A 16,949-nucleotide genomic window follows, 5' to 3' on the forward strand; every position below is an offset into this window, starting at 1 on the left:
TATAGATATCCATAAATAGTCATGTAAAATGTCCAAAAGTACATTCCTCCTGGTTCATAAGTACTTACCACACACTCCAATCTAATCTAATCTCTCATTAATAAAATTGTTTCACCAACTGGGAACCCACAATCCCACAGAAAATGGCAACAGGCTTCAAGTCCTCTCCTAAATCTTTCTGTGAAGAAACAATGAATTTGTCTACGTTTTATTGGTGTGGGATACTTATACAATGCAGACACCAGTCTGTTTTTTGTTCTCAGAAAAATCTGTGGGAGGATTCAAGGCCCAGTGCCAGCTACTGTGGGCCTGCAGGCAATTAGCAAAATCAAGGTAACAAGTGATTGAGTGATATTAGTGTGTGACAACTTCTATGTCACTGCCTTTTTGTTCCTGAGATTTGATTGTTTTGCACTGTCTGGTGTAAAGCTGGTTAACCACTTCTTGTCATACCCTGGTGTTTAGGATTTTGTTGTGTAACTAGTAGTTGAAAATGTCAATTAAATTTCCTCTGACTACTAAGCCAAGGTGTTTGAGGTGGATGTTTGAGATCTTGTCTGGGACTTCAGCTTTAGTTTTTTAATTTGTAGCCTTTTGTATCTTTTTTTTCTTGCTGACCCCTTCCTTTGCTGTGGCTTGCAACTTAAACATTATTTTCATTGGATGTGAAACATTTCTCTAATACTGACGTTACATAAACACATTAGCAAGCTGATCAGCTGCCTTCATGCCATAATCATCTTCTGTTTCTGGCGTACCTTCCATAAGTTGTTGTTGTTGTCGTTCCCTAGACTGTCTGTCCGAGCAGTCCCGTCTCCCCAAGGAAGGCCACAGCCGAAACTGGGTTTTCCCACAAATCCTTTATAGAGTGTATGTTGTGTTGTTTGCGTGCATGATTGTGTATAATGCAGTCTTCCATTATGTGATGTATGGTATGGGGTGAAGTGTTACATCCTGGGCAGCTGTTCACAACACGGTCGTCCAGCCTCTTCTGGTAGCTTAGAAGTGCTGGGTGGTGACCGCATCGCAGTCTGGCCAAGTGGACTCTGTCCTTACGTGGGAGAGAGGATTCAGAAGGGTGGATATCAGGGGGTCTGGCATGCAGCAGTGTGTTGTCTTTCAGTGTGTTAATGGAGCGGTGAGTGATATGATTATGAATATGTTTCCGGAGGCTGGTATTTGGTGGTTGTGGAGGAAGAGAAGAGAGTATCTGTGTGTAATAAAGGTCTTTGGGTGTAGTTTTAATGTTTCTTGGTGTGTGTGGGTGTTCTGCTATGTAGTGTAGCGGGTGTGATGTGTTTGTGGTGGCTGCAGCAAGTGTTTGTGTGCCTCTCATGTCGAGGTGGTCCTTGACTTTGAGGACTTTTGTTTCATGGTGTAAATGGTCTGTAGGTGATGTATTTGTGCAGCCTGTATTTGTTTTTAGGGCTTTGTTTTGTATGATTTGAAGGGTGTTGTGGTGTGTCTCACTGAGATTAGGAGCCCATGCAGGACTCGCATAATTCATCACTGAGCGTATGCATTGTTTGTATATTGTTATATTAGTTTCTTTGTTTTGTCCAAATGTTGTTCCAGTGATTGACTTAAGTGCGTTAAGTCTAGGTGTGCATTTGTTTTTTATGTTTGTGAGGTGTTGTTTGAAAGACATGGATGTATCGTATGTTACACCAAGAATTTTCGGTGTGTTTGTGTGTGGTATTAGAGTGTTGTTGATGTAGAGATGAGGTAAGTATTTGTGTTCTTTTGTCCAGTTGGTGAGAAGTGTTGCTGTAGATTTGGTTGGAGCTATTTTGAGTCTGTTTGTGATGAACCATGTGTTGAGTGTGTCGAGGTAAGGCTGGATTATTTCTGCAGCTTTGTCTGTGTTACGATGTGTGCATGTGATTGTTATGTCGTCTGCGTAGGAAGAGATTTGTATTTCTGAGGTGTCTGGCGTGGGTAAGTCATGCATGTATAGATTAAATAATGTGGGGGATAGAACTGAGCCCTGTGGTACTCCGTTCTTAATGTTTCTGATGTGCGATGATTGGCCATTATATGACACATGAGCATTCCTGCCTGCCAGATAATTGGCCAGCCATCTTTTGGTGTTATTGTGCATGTCTGTGTTATATATTTTATTTGTTAGGTTGTGGCGGGGGATAGCATCAAAAGCTTTACTAATGTCCAATGTTTTAAGAAGTGTTCTGTGGTGGGGCCTATCTGAATTGATGCCATCTAAAATTCTTTGTGTGAGGTTTGTCAGAAGAGTGTTTGTGGAGTGTAGTGGCCTAAAACCGTGTTGTGAGTCAGCAAGGGGAATATATGGTGTGACAAGTTTAAGTATTAGGCGTTCAATGACTTTAGAGGGGGTGCAGAGAAGTGTGATTGGGCGGTGCGATGTTGGGATTGTTGGGTCTTTGTTCGGTTTTGGAATGGTGATTATTTTACCATGCTTCCAGATGTCGGGTATAGTGTTGTGTGAATAGCTGTAGTTTGCAATGTTTGTGAGTGCGTGTATACCTTGTGGTCCAATGTGTTTTAGGTGGATGTTGCTTATGTTATCAGGGCCACAGGCAGATGAGTGCTTGAGACTATGCATTATGAGTTTTGTCTGACTGTCTATGAAGGGTGTATAGTCTGAGTCTGTGGGAAAGTCTTTCTTACGTCGAATGGTGCGTCGGTCGTCAGGGTGAGATGTAAGATGGCTCGTCTGTGCAAAATGACGTATGAGTGCGTTTGCTTGTTGTCTGTTTGAGGGTAGATTATCTGTTGTTGTGATTATTGCTGCGTGAGAGCGTGTAGTGTTAGTGTTGGATAGTGTGATGCTGTTGAGTGTTTTGTACAATTTGCTGGTGTTTGTTTTGTGATCAAGTGTATTGATAAAGTTTTGCCAATTTTGTGTTTTTTGTTCATGTATTTTATTGGCAATCACAGTGTTTAGTGTTTGTATTTGGTCTGCTATGTTTTGAGGGATAGGTGTGGGGGTATCGTGTTTAAGTGTGTCACGTTGTCTGATGAGGCCTTGGATTTCTGGTGTGAAGTTGGGGTTGTGTGATTTTCTGTTGCCTCTAGGGATGTATCTCTTGTCTGCGTTTTGTATGATTGTATTAAAAGCGTGCACAGCATTGTTTATGTTTGTGATTGGTGTACTGTTAAGTGTTTCAAAATGTTGTTCTGTCTCTTCATTAAAGGCTTCCCAGTTAGCTCTCTTGTAATTGGTGTAAGTGTGTCTGTGGCCAGCTGGGGTGCATCTTGTTTTGGTGGTGATGATGATTGGAAGGTGGTCAGAACCAAGGGCTCCGACCACTCTCCATGATGTTGTTGGGGTTAGGCAGGGGGAGCAAAAGGTGATATCAGGAGAGGAGGGAGTGTAGAGGGCTTGGTATGGGATATGTGTATGATTATGCGTGTTGTTCATGATAGTCAATGAGTCGAATTGAGTCTGTATATCAAGCCCTCTGTCTGTGTCAGGGTTGTCGACAAACCAGGCAGACGACTTGGCGTTGAAGTCACCACCCATGATCAGGTTGGGGATTGAGGTTAGTTGGCTGAATTGAGGTCTGAAGGTGTTTGGAACTGTGGGGGATGATTGGGGGGGAATGTACATGTTAACTATTGTTAGTGTTGAATTGTTGCCTGTGCGGATACGAATGGATTGGGTTTCTGTTGTGTTATCTGTGGTAGGGAGGAGAATTTTGGTTGTGGCACTTGTGTCCACAAAACAGATGGAATGGTGGATCAGGGTGATGAGTCCACCGCCATTGCCGTCAGTCCGGTCTTGTCTGATGGTGGTGTAATTATGAAATGATGGTGTTTTGTGTGAGTGTCTTAATTTTGTTTCTTGTAGAATTGCAATGTGTATGTTGTGTTGTTTAAGAAAGTGTTCAAGTTCATGTTTTTTAGTGTTAATACCGTCAATGTTGTGTTGTAATATGTTGATGTTGTGTGTTTTGTATGTGTTGTATGTTGCCGTTTGGGGTTGAGGTTGGGGTGGTAGTGGGGAAGGTGTAGGATCTGGGTCAGAGGGGGGGAAAGGAGAGATCGGGGACAAAGGAAGGGGAGTACTAATCGGGGGTAAGGGCAAAGGGAAATTGGGAGTGGGTAAGGGTGTTGGCTGTGGTTGGGGAGGTGGGATTGGGGTTACTGGAGGGCAGGTAGAACATGTCCAAGTGTTTGTGTATTGGTTTGTGTCAGCAAGTGTTGTACAAGTGAGGTGGGCCCAGTTTTTGCACATATTGCACTGAACTGAGCCCTTTGTCTGTCTGCTCGAAGTAATGGGTTTAGAGCATGTTGGGCATGTGTATTTTGTGGTGGGCCCAGGATTGCTCTCTACATCTCCGGCTAAAAGTAGAAGAGGGGTGATCGCCGGAAAATGACCCCTCAGTGCAGAAAAAACGTAACATTGTGTGTTGGAAAAAAAGGATTGTGGTACTCCCCCAGGTAGGCGTAGCTCCTCCTTGGGGATCGGTGCCATCTGCGTAGAGCTGATGGCCAGGGGTAGTTGCTGCTGTTTGGCTCCCAACTCTTGGGGTTGGGGGGTGGTCCCACGACGTAGACGTTGCAGCTCCAGGACCCCTTCCATAAGTAATATGGTCTTCTTGCCACCCAACAATTATGACACATATAGTCTTATCGACTACATTTCTGACAAGAGAGTCCCTTTTTTTATAACCTCGACAACTCCTTCTATCAACCTAATATGGTCACTTCTCTGCTGCCCCATGATCTCTTTTAAAGTTTACTGCATCCCTCTGCTGACCTGATAAAAAAAAAAACTTTCCCAAACATTTGACAATTCACTGATCTTATGCCTGCTTGGTTTTATCCTTGCCTCACTTGCTTGTATAATATTGAGATGATTAATTCTCTCATTAATCCAAGTCTCATTTGTCCTTTTTAAGTTAGTAAACTTCTGCTTTCTGAGCAAGTAATAATAAACACAGAAAATGTGATCAAACCAGCTCACATAATCCAGGGCTAACTCATGTACAACTACAAAATAAATATATAACCAAGATGCCCACACCAGCATCCTTGTGTACCCACTCGCACCTCATGATGCCTCCATAGGCATCATTGTACTGAAATGGTTAATGAGAGATCTGAGCCAACAGATTGATTGCTTAATTGATTCTGGCAACAGCCTGACTATTTAATTAGTGTCTGTATCTTCTCTTTAGTAAGGAAAGAATTTAACATTTCCCACTTTGACTTACAAGTGCTCCAGCTTCCAATGCCCACTCTGCTCCTTCTTTGACAGCTGCCACTGTTAATCCTGCATTAGTGGTCCCAATACCTGTTGTCAGCACACATCGTGGCACCAAGTTAGACACATACTTCAGAAACTGGGACTTCCCTGTGCCTGTGTAGATAAAACCATTTAGTACCAAGAAAAATAAATTTAAAAAGTGGTTCAGCATTCCTCTATGAGGAAAGCTCTGTATCTAGGCACAGAAAAATGATGTATGATTGGTTCCATGCAAGTCCTTGAATTCTTGACTGTCACCAATATTCCAGTACCCAGAGAAAATTGCACCACATTTCTTCTCCTTGTGTTAACAATAATGATAAATTTGTACAAGTAGTGACAGTACTACTGTGATTATATCTATTTCCAGTCTACACACTCTCTCTGAAACTGTGCAGCTCCCCAAAAAAGAATTAAGACTACCCATCCCTCTTCACATTATGGAAAGGATGGATCTGTGACTGTAGGCTTTCCATAACTAATTTAAACTTAATTATATGGTCTGCACCAGCCTAGTCATACCATGTTTGGATCAGTGACAAAAGTTGTAATATATTTAATTAGACTGCAGCAGCCACATAGTACTTTCAAAATTTGGTACATACATACATACATATACCACGGCTTTTTCCCCCTTACAAGGGGGATAGCCAAAAAGAAAAAGGCATAAAATCATTCCCACCTATTCCATCCCTGAATGCACTCCATCCCTGCACCTTGTCCACTGCCCTGGGTCAGAAGCAGTGTCACAAGACACAGCACATCCACAGCAAGGCCGCTTCATTAAATCGGCGACCCCCGCTCTCCGTCCCCCCATTGCATAAAATGAGAGGACGGGGAGAAATCCCTTCGGGCTGCGTCTAATTTTGCTCACACATACTACCTCACCCCCCAACCACCCGCCCATTCCACCTCATGCTATCACAACATCATCCATATACAACCATTCTCCATTCACCCCTGCCTTCTGTCCTCTCCCGTCCTTCCTCAACAGACATTCCCCTCTTCCCCAAAGCCCCCTTCACCCCATCCATCCACCTCATCCTAGGACGTCCCCTCATGTTCACTCCCTCCACATCTGCCTTCCACACCTCTTTTACTAGTCTTTCTTCACTCATTCTTTCCATGTGTCCAAACCATCCTAATATTCTTTCATCAACCCTATCTCCCAGCTCCTTTTCCACCCCTATTCTCCTCCTCACCTCCTCATTTCTCACTCTATCTAGCCTAGTAACCCCCATCATACTTCTCAGACACCATCTCAAACACATTCAAACTCCTTCTCTCTTCTTCTCTTATGTTCCATGTTTCTGCCCCATACAGTGCTGTTGGCACAATCACTCCTTCATACAGTCTCCTCTTAGCATCCATTCCCAAATGTCTATTCCTCATTACACTCTTTAATCCACCAAGGCATTTACTCGCTTCTCTCAATCTACATTCTACCTCCACTTTCACTCCACCTTTCCCTGCCACATTTGCACCCAAGTATCTAAAACTATCCACTTCCTCCAGTCGCTCTACCTTAATGCTCACTTCCAGTCTACTGCCACTTTCACCCCTTGTACATCTCATCACCTTACTTTTACCCACATTTATCTTTAACTTTCTTCTATCACATACTCTCCCAAACTCTGCCACCAACTTCCTCAATCCCTCCTCCGATCCTGCCACAAGCGCAGTGTCGTCCGCAAACAACAGCTGGCTCACCTCCCACTTTTCTCCATTTTCTTTAACCATCTCCAATCCCTTGCCCACTACCCTTGCATTTACCTTTCGCACCACCCCATCCATGTATAAGTTGAACAACCAGGGCAACATAACGCATCCTTGACGAAGTCCCACCTTTACCTCGAACCACTCATTCTCTCTATTCCCAATCCTGACACAAGCTCTACTATTCTCATAAAAACTCTTGACAGCTCCCAGAAGCTTTCCTCCTATCCCGTATATCTGCATAACCTCCCACAGTGCCTTCCTGTCTACCCTATCATAAGCCTTTTCCAGATCCATAAAAGCCAAAAAAACATCCTTTTGGTAATGACAGAATACTCTTACCAGGATCTCCAACAAGAAGAAGATGAGATTCTCCTCGGATTCTGGTTCCACTTGAGTCTTGCTTCTGGACACCACCAGCTATCACCACTGCCACCGCAAGTTTCACAACATACAATCCATACACCTTCATAGTAACAAATAAAAACTGTTATAGGTGCTTTGTTATAAAACAAATTTTGTCTATGAAGAATAAGTCTTGCATCTACCGCTATGAACCTGATGTTTTGTAGTCTTTAAAGAAATGCATTCAATTTGAATCCATTCATAAGCAATATCAGTAATACATACACACATATACCAAGGGATTTTCCCCCTTACAAGAGAGATAGCCAAAGTCAAAAGGCATAATTCCATGCTCACCCATTTCATCCCCACACACTCTACTTCCATTCACCACCCTCCCTCCCTCTTTTCTTGGCTCCTCCTGAATAATGGGTCATCCCTGCATCTCGCCCATTCCCAAGTCAGAAGCTATACAGCAAGATGTAGTGCCACTGCTGACACCCAGAATATATAGTGCCAGAATGACTACATATTTTTGATGGCAGCGGTGGGATCTTGACTCAGACTACCCAAGCCCACACATGAAACACAGCATGCCTAGTGAATGTGTTCACATCTCTGTGTAAAACACAGACTACCACTTCATAATACAATTCAAGATTGTGCTACTTCATTTTGTGATGGAACATTTGTGCTAAAAATTCCTAAGAATATTCTAATAATGGAATCCTGAACTGTAGGGTGGGGATTTTTGTCCTTTACCTAAATTTAAGGTTCCTAGTCTATGCTTACATACAAATACATTCTGATGATGTCATGGAGGAGTGGAGTGAGAGCTACAATACCCACATGCATGATCTTGTGTATAGAATCTTTGAGAAAAATGAAAATAAACAAAAAATATTACTCAATAAATCCCTGGCCTTACAAAGACACAGCAGGTCAAAGTGATCTGCATTCTTCTTTGCGTGGAGATTAATATCCAATCATAAAAGAATACTGCATGAATATAATCAGAAGGGCGTGTCACTAGAATCCCTAAAAGATTAGTAGCAAAACATTTATGCAGTCAATACCATATGTGGGAAACAGCACACTTACATGAGAAAGAGAAAAATTGGGTGACTAATATATATCTAAATAAAATCACTGAATTAGAGATAAATATCTTTGCAGTGAAATTGTGCCAGGATGCTTTGGTCACTTAACAATTGGTAAAAAGACAAATGGCAAGAATATTTTTGCTAGGTTAAAACAAAGAGATCACATTAAATGGGCAAATATGATGATGATGATGATATGGTTTAATGTCACACACTCCCCACCCTATTGGGAGGCTAGGACGGTGCCCTTCACAGAGGGCTTTGTAGCGCATATCATAAGCCATAAAAATAATCATACACACCTGTGGACAAAATGAAGAAAGGATGTGGTTGCGTCCATTGAGAGGATCGAACTGATAGGCTTCCCAGAAATTGTGATGCTCTTCTCGCATTTCATCTGTTACAGCAGCAGTTGACCTCTGTTTGTTTTGTACCTGGATGAAGTATTATAACAGCTTGAATCTCAATTATTAGAACAGCCTTCAGAAGCTTACAAAAATTAAAAGCATACAATCACTCAATCAACTGTTGCCTTGAGTTTCATACACATATACATATACCAACGGCTTTTTCCCCCTTACAAGGGAAGTAGCCAAAGTCACTACCACCCATTTCATCCTCACATACTCCATTCCCATTCACCACCCATCCCTCCCTCTTTTCTTGGCTCCTCCTGGATGATGGGTCATCCTTGCATTTTGCCCACTGCCCTGGGTCAGGAGCAATGTAGCAAGACACAGCACATCCACAGCAAGGCCACTTCATTTAATCTCCATCCCCTCATGCAGAAAAAGAGAAGACAGGGAGAAATCCCTTTGGGCTGTGTCAAAATATCATTCAAACATACTCCTTGCTTGGGTCATAAATCATACAAAGAGGGAATAAAAGCACTGGATCTGTCAGCATTGAAAGATCAAAGAGAAAGAGCTGATTTGATTACAGTATTCAGGTTGCTAAAGTGGAGAGACTACATTTGACAGAAAAGATCTCTTGATTAGGGATGGGAGGAATTAAAGAGGTCATGAGAACAAAGTGAGAAAGATTTACTGTCTAAATGATGTGAAGAAATACAGTTTTCCATAGAGATGCATTCTTGGGATAGCTTAAGTGATATGGCCAAAGCCAGAATAACACATGAATTCAGATCTAATCATAATAATTAGAAAATAAGAGACAGGACCCCATGAGCATAGTTCTTTTCCTATCTTTCTATATACCATGGGCTTTTTCTCCCTTATATGGGAGGTAGCCAAGTCAAAAGGCATGCACCCACTCCCACCCATTCCATTCCCATCCACCACCCTTTCCTCTTCCTCATCTTAGCTCCTGATGGATGACGGGTCATCCCTGTCTCCTGCCCAGCACCCTGGGTCTGAAGCAATGCAACAAGACAGCACATCCACAGCAAGGCTGCTTCATTTAATTGGCAACTCCCCCCTCTCCTTTCCTATATATTATAATTGGGTAAATACATTCAGGCTCTTTCTTTGTTTGGTTTGGTTTAACATCACAAACTCCCACCTATTAGGAGGCAAGGATGATGCCTTAACCTGCTCAGCCACCAAGTTTCCTTCTCTTTTTCTACATACATACATATACCAAGGCTCTTTCCCCCTTACAAAGGAGGTAGCCAAAAAGGAAAAGGCATAAAACCATTCCCACCCATTCCATCCCTGAATACACTCCACACCTCTCCACCCTCCCTCTCATCTTAGCACCTCCCGGATGATGGGTCATCCCTGCACTTTGTCCACTGCCCTGGGTCAGAAGCAGTGTCGTAAGACACAGCACATCCACAGCAAGGCCGCTTCATTAAATCGGCGACCCCCCTTCTCTTTTTCTACCGCCCTTAAATTCCAAGTTTCTGCTCTATACAATTCTGGACCATTCCATGCAACCTTCTCTTTGTATTTATCACCACATATCTATTTCTCATAACACTTCTCATTCCACCCATTTACTTGCCTCTTTCACCCTACAAATTACCTTCACTTCCATTTTAATTCACTACCACATACGACCCCAAAGGCTTATAACATTCCACTTCCTCCAGCTTCTCACCCTTCAATCTCACATCTTCATAGAAAGTATATTTAAGAACATATCTGAACTCAGCTTAGTATGAATAATCAATGTGACAGCGGAAGAAGACAATAATGAGCAATTACTCACTGTGACATTGTTGGCTTTCATAACCAAATCAATTGAAGGTCTCATATTTTTGTTCACAGGGCTCCATCTTCTTAACACAACACCACTATAAAGAGAGGGATAAAACATTCACATATATATTTTTTCCTTCAAGCCATTTACCCCAGTTTAGAACATTCTATTTTCATGTCAGACAAGAACTAATTCCTGTTTTTCAAATAATATACAGAAAATGTTATGTCATCTCATGAGCTTGTCAACAGACAATGAAATAACATTTACTATAAGAGAACAATCTCAAATATTACCTATGAACAAAATGCCAACATACCTCACAAACTTACCAAACAAGAACATCATCGCCAGGCTTACAAGAGTCAACCAAGTCATCTTCTAATGTAACCCACATAGATCTTGGAATGTTTCCCACAACTAATTTCTGCACTTGTTCCTGGAATTTTTGTTAAATATTTATTAGTAAGAAAGGAGGGAAGTTGGAGGTGAGCCAGTGGCTGTTTGCAGATGACACTAAGCTTGTGGCTGGGCCAGAGTTAGCGATGGAATTCAGGAGGGCAAGAGGAAAAAAGTTGAGAATATGTTACAAAATAAAAAAGCAGTTTCACCCTTACCTGAATTTTTATTTCTTGATAGTCTTTGGTATGAAGAGGATGGTTTGTTACACCCACAGGGTTGAAATTTACAGAATGACAATCTTCTGGATTAGGACAGCGACTTGGTCTAGCTAACTGATAGTACTGATCATAATCTGCCTGTTCAAATAAAAATTTCTTGTTCATTTTTGTATCAGTTCATGCTAAACTAAGCTGAAAGAACATTTCTGTTGGAAGTGTGGTGGGGAGGGTGTTGGGAGCAATGTGGGGGCAAAGGAGGGAATGAGCAGCTCTGCTGGAAAATGATGATATGGGAGAGTGTGTGCTGTGTATCTATGTCCACATAGATACACAGCAACTACTGGATAAGAGAGAGAGAGAGAGAGAGAGAGAGAGAGAGAGAGAGAGAGAGAGAGAGAGAGAGAGAGAGAGAGAGAGAAAAAAAATACAAATTACAATTTTAGGTATGCAAAAATAGGTAAATTATTTCATATGTACTAGCCTTATACTATAACTATTTGATGAGAATGGATAAGGTAAATTCTGTTTCAATTAAAATGATGTATTTCATTTGCAATGGCTCAACATGATGTGCATGCAATCATTATAAGAACTACTGAAATCAATTAGTAAGACATTTTTCTTTGAACACTGAATAAAAACAACAACTATGAAACTATCATTACCACTGATTATTGAACAAATTACAGTTCTAACCTATATACTAACTATTGACTTAGATAAAAAAAAAAAAAAAAAAAAAAGCAATTTCACCAACCTTTATTGTAAATACATGTCTGCATTTTGTGCAAATCATGTCCTTTTTGTATTCAAGCATCTTTGGAGCTGTGGTGCGAACAATGGTGCCAAAGAAACACAACATATGACCCACATCGCTTGTTTTTGGAACTAAATGTCGATGAAGCTCAGGACAAAGTGGTACACCTGAATATTAGATAATTCTGAGGTTTGGGAATGATTTCTGTCATCATGAAATAAAACAATAAATATAAACATCTATACCAAAGGGCTTTTTTTTTTTATAAGGTAGGTGGCTGAGTCAAAGCATACAAACATCACCTCATTCATCACCCTTGTTAGAACCTCATGGATGAAGGGTCATAAACTTATATAATCAATCAATCTGTCACCCCTGTTCTCCCCTGCAGATGATCTTGATACACACACACCATATCTATATATTGTAGAAAAAAAAAAAAAAATAATAAATAAATAAATAAATAAAAAATAAAAAATAAAGGAGGCAAAGAGGAGAGCAGATGTAAAATGGGGAGGAGTATGATAGAAATTCTTGAAAGTAATAAAAAGATGCTTTGGAAGGAAGTTGAGAGACTAAGGTGAAGTGAGTCAAGTACAGAAGAAAAGGTAAAAGGTGCACATGGACAAATGTTAACAGAAGAGGATGCATTATGAGGAAGATAGGCAAAGTATTTTAAACAGCTGTTGAATGTGGGCGAGAATAGGGAGGGAATGGTGGTAGCAGTGGGGACTACGAAAATGACAGTGATGGGAAAGAAAAATGGAGGAGAAATAAAAGAAGATGAAGTAGTTTTGAAAATGATGAGAGCATGTACAACACCTGGGTTAGGTGGGTGTTAAACAGTGTCCAAACAGGGGAGGTACAGTAATTGTGGACTTGCTAGCGAGGTTGTTTAATGTGTGTCTATGGGAGGGCAGAATGTCAGAGGACTGGAGGAGTGCCTGCATAGTTCCACTTTATGAGGGAAAAGGGGACAAATGTGAATGCAGTAGTTTCAGAGGGATCACTTTGTTGAGTGTAGTTGGGAAGGCATGTGTGAGGGTTTTGAAAGGATAAAGAGGGGAGCAGAGGGAGTAATTGGTGAGGAACAGCGAGAGTTTAGGAAAGTTATGGGTTTCATGGATCAGATTTTTGTGGTGAGACAATAGTTCTCATCCCATGAAATGAAGAAATTTGAATAAATCATGAATGCAGTTTTCTTACCAATAAGCCTGGCATGTAACTTCTCTTTCATAGTCAGGCCCTGATAAACGTCCTTTTTATTATCCAAAACATTATTTGCTGCTCGAACAAGAGCAGCATCGAGAACTGGCAGTAATTTGAGGGGAGAAGCCAAGAGAGACTCCGCAACCTCAACATGTTCTTCAAATAAGGTTAAAAAGCTGAAATAACAAAATTTGTTTACTTAAATTACATCCCCCTAACTGAGGAAGAGAATTAATACATCCAATAAAAAAATGGAAATGTCCAATATACAGTACTACCTCTCATTAACGGACTAAAAGGGGGGTAACGGTGTTCGTTGATGTGAATAATCCGTTGATTTGGAGTGGTTTTTGGGTGGCATAATAGTGATTGCACAGCACTAAACAACAGCACCAAAAACACCGCAAACACAGCTAATTAACGTCCATTAATGAGAGGTAGTACTGTATTGTTTTAATAGAGCAACTTATGATCAAGACACCTTAAACATGTAATTTTGGAAAGTGACCTATAATACTATTTTGTCTGTGATAACCAGCATTTCTATCTTTGGGTAGAATATTGCACTAAAGAGGTAGAGTCACAGAGGTGGTGGAAAAGCTTTAAGGAAGAAAGTAGAAAAAAGATAATGTAAAAGTTGAAAATATGTTGAGCAGAAATTAAAAGTGATCAGCATTCCTTTTTAAGGGGAGATTACTTTTCAATCCTAAAAATGCCGCCTCCCTTTTACCCCACACAACCTCTTTCTCCTTTTTTTTTTCTCATTTATTTAATTTACTCTTTCCACATATCTACTTCTCACCCTCACCCTCCTCCTCCTCTTTCCGTCCTTTCTCAATTTCCTTTTTACCAAAAAATTATCTGACACTCCCCTACCCCAACCCCTGAAAACACAAAATATCAAGACCTCTTCCAATCCTTTTTTTGGGTACCATCTTTCCATCCACCACTCTTTCCCATATATACTTATGCTTGATTATCTTCTTAAATACTGTGTTTGCTATCAACTCCCTCTCTAAACACATTTCCAAAATCTTTTCTCCACTATAATTTCTATCTGACACCCCAAACCACATCTATAGGCTTATCTACTCTAGCACTGAAATCACCAAACACCACATTTACATTTATCCAAAACCCTATAAACGCCCATTAAAGAGAAAAAAAAAAAAAAAAAAAAAAAAATCGCCCTTCACTTTTCTCACTACTAGGACCATTATTCACATCCCCATCCTAGTTTCACCTTTGCCTACATTAACTTCAAAGACATTTCATTTCACTCCACCACTCTACTATCTTATCACTTACTAGAAGAGCCACTCCTTCCCTCTCTTGTCCCCTTATCACTCCTGACAACTACTTCACCAAATTCCCAAACTCAAACTCACCTCCCAACTTAGTTTCTGTTCATGCCAACACATCAATCTTCCTTCTCACAAATAAGTCACCAATCTCTTCCCTTTTACTCTCATCTCTACCATAACCACAGATATCTTATGCTCCAATTATTAGGATTTTGGTTGGACCCCTCCCAACTGACCCTCTTATACTTTGGCTTTTTCATGGGAGAAACATACAAAGGGCAGGATCCCTAGTCCCATCACTCTGTCCCATTTAGGTGCCTTTATAGATGTGTATGGTAAACATGATGACAGAATTCTTCCTACAACCACTCTATTACATACACCCGACTTTGTCCCATTTAGGTGCCTTTATAGATGTGTATGGTAAACATGATGACAGAATTCTTCCTAGAACCATTCTCATACATACACCTGACTTTTTTTTTTTTGCCCACTATTCTACTATTGCTGTTACTTTCTACCATTTTTCTATTTAATGACTCCTGAAACACCCACACATGTATAACAGGAGGCAAGGGTAGGAGCCTGTGGCCTCAAAATTTATGTGCTATAATGCATATATCTGACTTGTTTTCATTTTAGCTCAATAGGCCATGACAAAAGTCATATCAACTTTCCACCATTTTTCTTTTTACAGATCTTGAACTACTCTTGAAAACCCAAGCCCACAATAGCTGGAGTTCAAGGGTGGAAGCCCAAGGGCTCCAGAATTTCATGCACTTATTATGCCACTACAAAGGTCACATCAATTTTCTACTATTTTCTTTAAGATCTACCTATCTCTATATACCAAGGGCATTCCCCCTTTTGACTTAAAGATCTTCAACGCCTATAAACCAACCCCACAATTGTATTTTGAGGCCACTTATGACCAAACTGTTTCAAGAAATAGGATAAGTAAGTACATATTCACTATTTCATTATAAGCATAATCTGGTAGTCCCCTTGCGACTGTTACTGTCTTGGGCAATAGATTGAATAACTTATAGAATATTCTGGTTTCACCCTAGCTTTTTACATAAATACCAGATCAGAATGATCTAACTTTACATACTTGATATATATTGGAAAATTTTCTTCCTCTTCTTCATATTCAAGTACTGTTAAAATATCTTCTTCATGGTGCTTCAAAAAATGACTTTCAAACACATCTGTAATAAATCATAAAAAAAAAAAATTAGATTCAATAAAATTTCTAAAGAGTAATTTAGGTATAGGCTTCAGGACTTTTGAGAGGATTGCTCAAAGGCTATACAGTAAGCTTCTTGAATACATCAAACCTAGTGCAAGTCTCCAAGTTTATATATACCGTGTATATATATATATATATATATATATATATATATATATATATATATATATATATATATATGTATATATATATATGTATATATATATATATGTATATATATATATGTATATATATATATGTATATATATATATATATATATATATATATATATATATATATATATATATATACATGCAAAGTAGACCACTTGGAAAAAAAAAACTAACGAAGCAGAGCACTTTTGTATATTACATCATCAGTGCAAAAAGTACTTTTTGCACTGAAGATGTATTATACGAAAGTGCTCTGCTTCGTTAGTTTCTTTTTCCAAATGGTCTACTTTGCATAAGTGAACACACATACCCATGTTCTTATTAGCATACATATATATATATATATACATAAGATGAAGACCCACTTATTCATCGAGTCCTATGATTTCACTGACAAGACAATGAAATATCCATATAGTTGCTGAGATCTACTTGTGAAGCTCTGCAAGCACCTTTGAGCATTATGGGCTCTGAGGATAATTACAAGGAAAGAACTTACTAGTATAACTTAGCAAGATAATTATGAAAAAAGGCTTGCTTCAATTGGTATTTCTGAAACAACACCTACATAACTCATCAAATTGAAAGATTTGCAATGGAGATGGTCAATTATTCAATAGTATAAATCTGTCATAACTAGCCTTGACTCTGAATTGATTACTTGGCTGGGGATATTGTCTCAGGCATCTGCTATTCCTTGTGAGAAAAAGTATTTCCTGGTGTTGGTACAACACTGAAGAGTTTGTGGTCATGGCCTCTGAAAAGACTGTTGTTCTCCCAAAAGAGATGACTGAGCACTGCCATTGTCTTCAAAGTTTTTCATAATCATAAAGGTCTTATTCAGGTCACCCTTCTCTCTTTTGTCTTCCAGAGTTGTCAGCCCAACTCTCTCCAACCTAGTTCTACAAGGCGGCAAGTCCTGCAGTTCATAAACAAGTTTGGGTGCCCCTCCTTTACACTTTCTCTAGTACTTCTATATCTACTCTTCAGTGTGTGTGTGTGTGGGGGGAACGAGGCTTGTATACCATATTCAGGTGTAGACAAATGAAACTGGTGAAGGAGTATGTGCCCATATAGTCAAAGATCTTCCTTATCAT

The 16,949-nt window shown here is 40.0% G+C and overlaps 1 protein-coding gene and 1 long non-coding RNA gene across 5 annotated transcripts in view; one reads left to right on the top strand and one right to left on the bottom strand.

The window, feature by feature from the left end:
* Positions 1 to 16,949, bottom strand: part of LOC143032381 (uncharacterized) — a 28,946-nt gene that overhangs the window by 8,055 nt on the left and 3,942 nt on the right. Inside the window, exons 2-10 of one of the 4 annotated variants that reach the window (XM_076197052.1) lie at positions 15,562 to 15,658; positions 13,141 to 13,319; positions 11,935 to 12,101; positions 11,175 to 11,315; positions 10,890 to 10,996; positions 10,567 to 10,651; positions 8,697 to 8,828; positions 7,289 to 7,412; positions 5,199 to 5,344 (exon numbers count right to left, since the gene is read on the bottom strand). In XM_076197052.1, the coding sequence (XP_076053167.1) occupies positions 5,199 to 5,344; positions 7,289 to 7,412; positions 8,697 to 8,828; positions 10,567 to 10,651; positions 10,890 to 10,996; positions 11,175 to 11,315; positions 11,935 to 12,101; positions 13,141 to 13,319; positions 15,562 to 15,658 (1,178 nt within the window). Of the gene's footprint in view, positions 1 to 5,198; positions 5,345 to 7,288; positions 7,413 to 8,696; positions 8,829 to 10,566; positions 10,652 to 10,876; positions 10,997 to 11,174; positions 11,316 to 11,934; positions 12,265 to 13,140; positions 13,320 to 15,561; positions 15,659 to 16,949 lie in introns of those variants that run through there. The other 3 variants (XM_076197053.1, XM_076197054.1, XM_076197055.1) reach the window with 3 other exon arrangements.
* LOC143032382 (uncharacterized) lies at positions 6 to 8,197 on the top strand. The gene is made up of 2 exons (XR_012967108.1): positions 6 to 333; positions 7,292 to 8,197. It is a non-coding gene; the product is annotated as an uncharacterized LOC143032382 (long non-coding RNA).

Source organism: Oratosquilla oratoria, chromosome 13 (assembly GCF_046742065.1).
Source record: "Oratosquilla oratoria isolate Oo_2021 chromosome 13, ASM4674206v1, whole genome shotgun sequence".
In the NCBI taxonomy this organism is placed as follows: Eukaryota; Metazoa; Arthropoda; class Malacostraca; order Stomatopoda; family Squillidae; genus Oratosquilla; species Oratosquilla oratoria.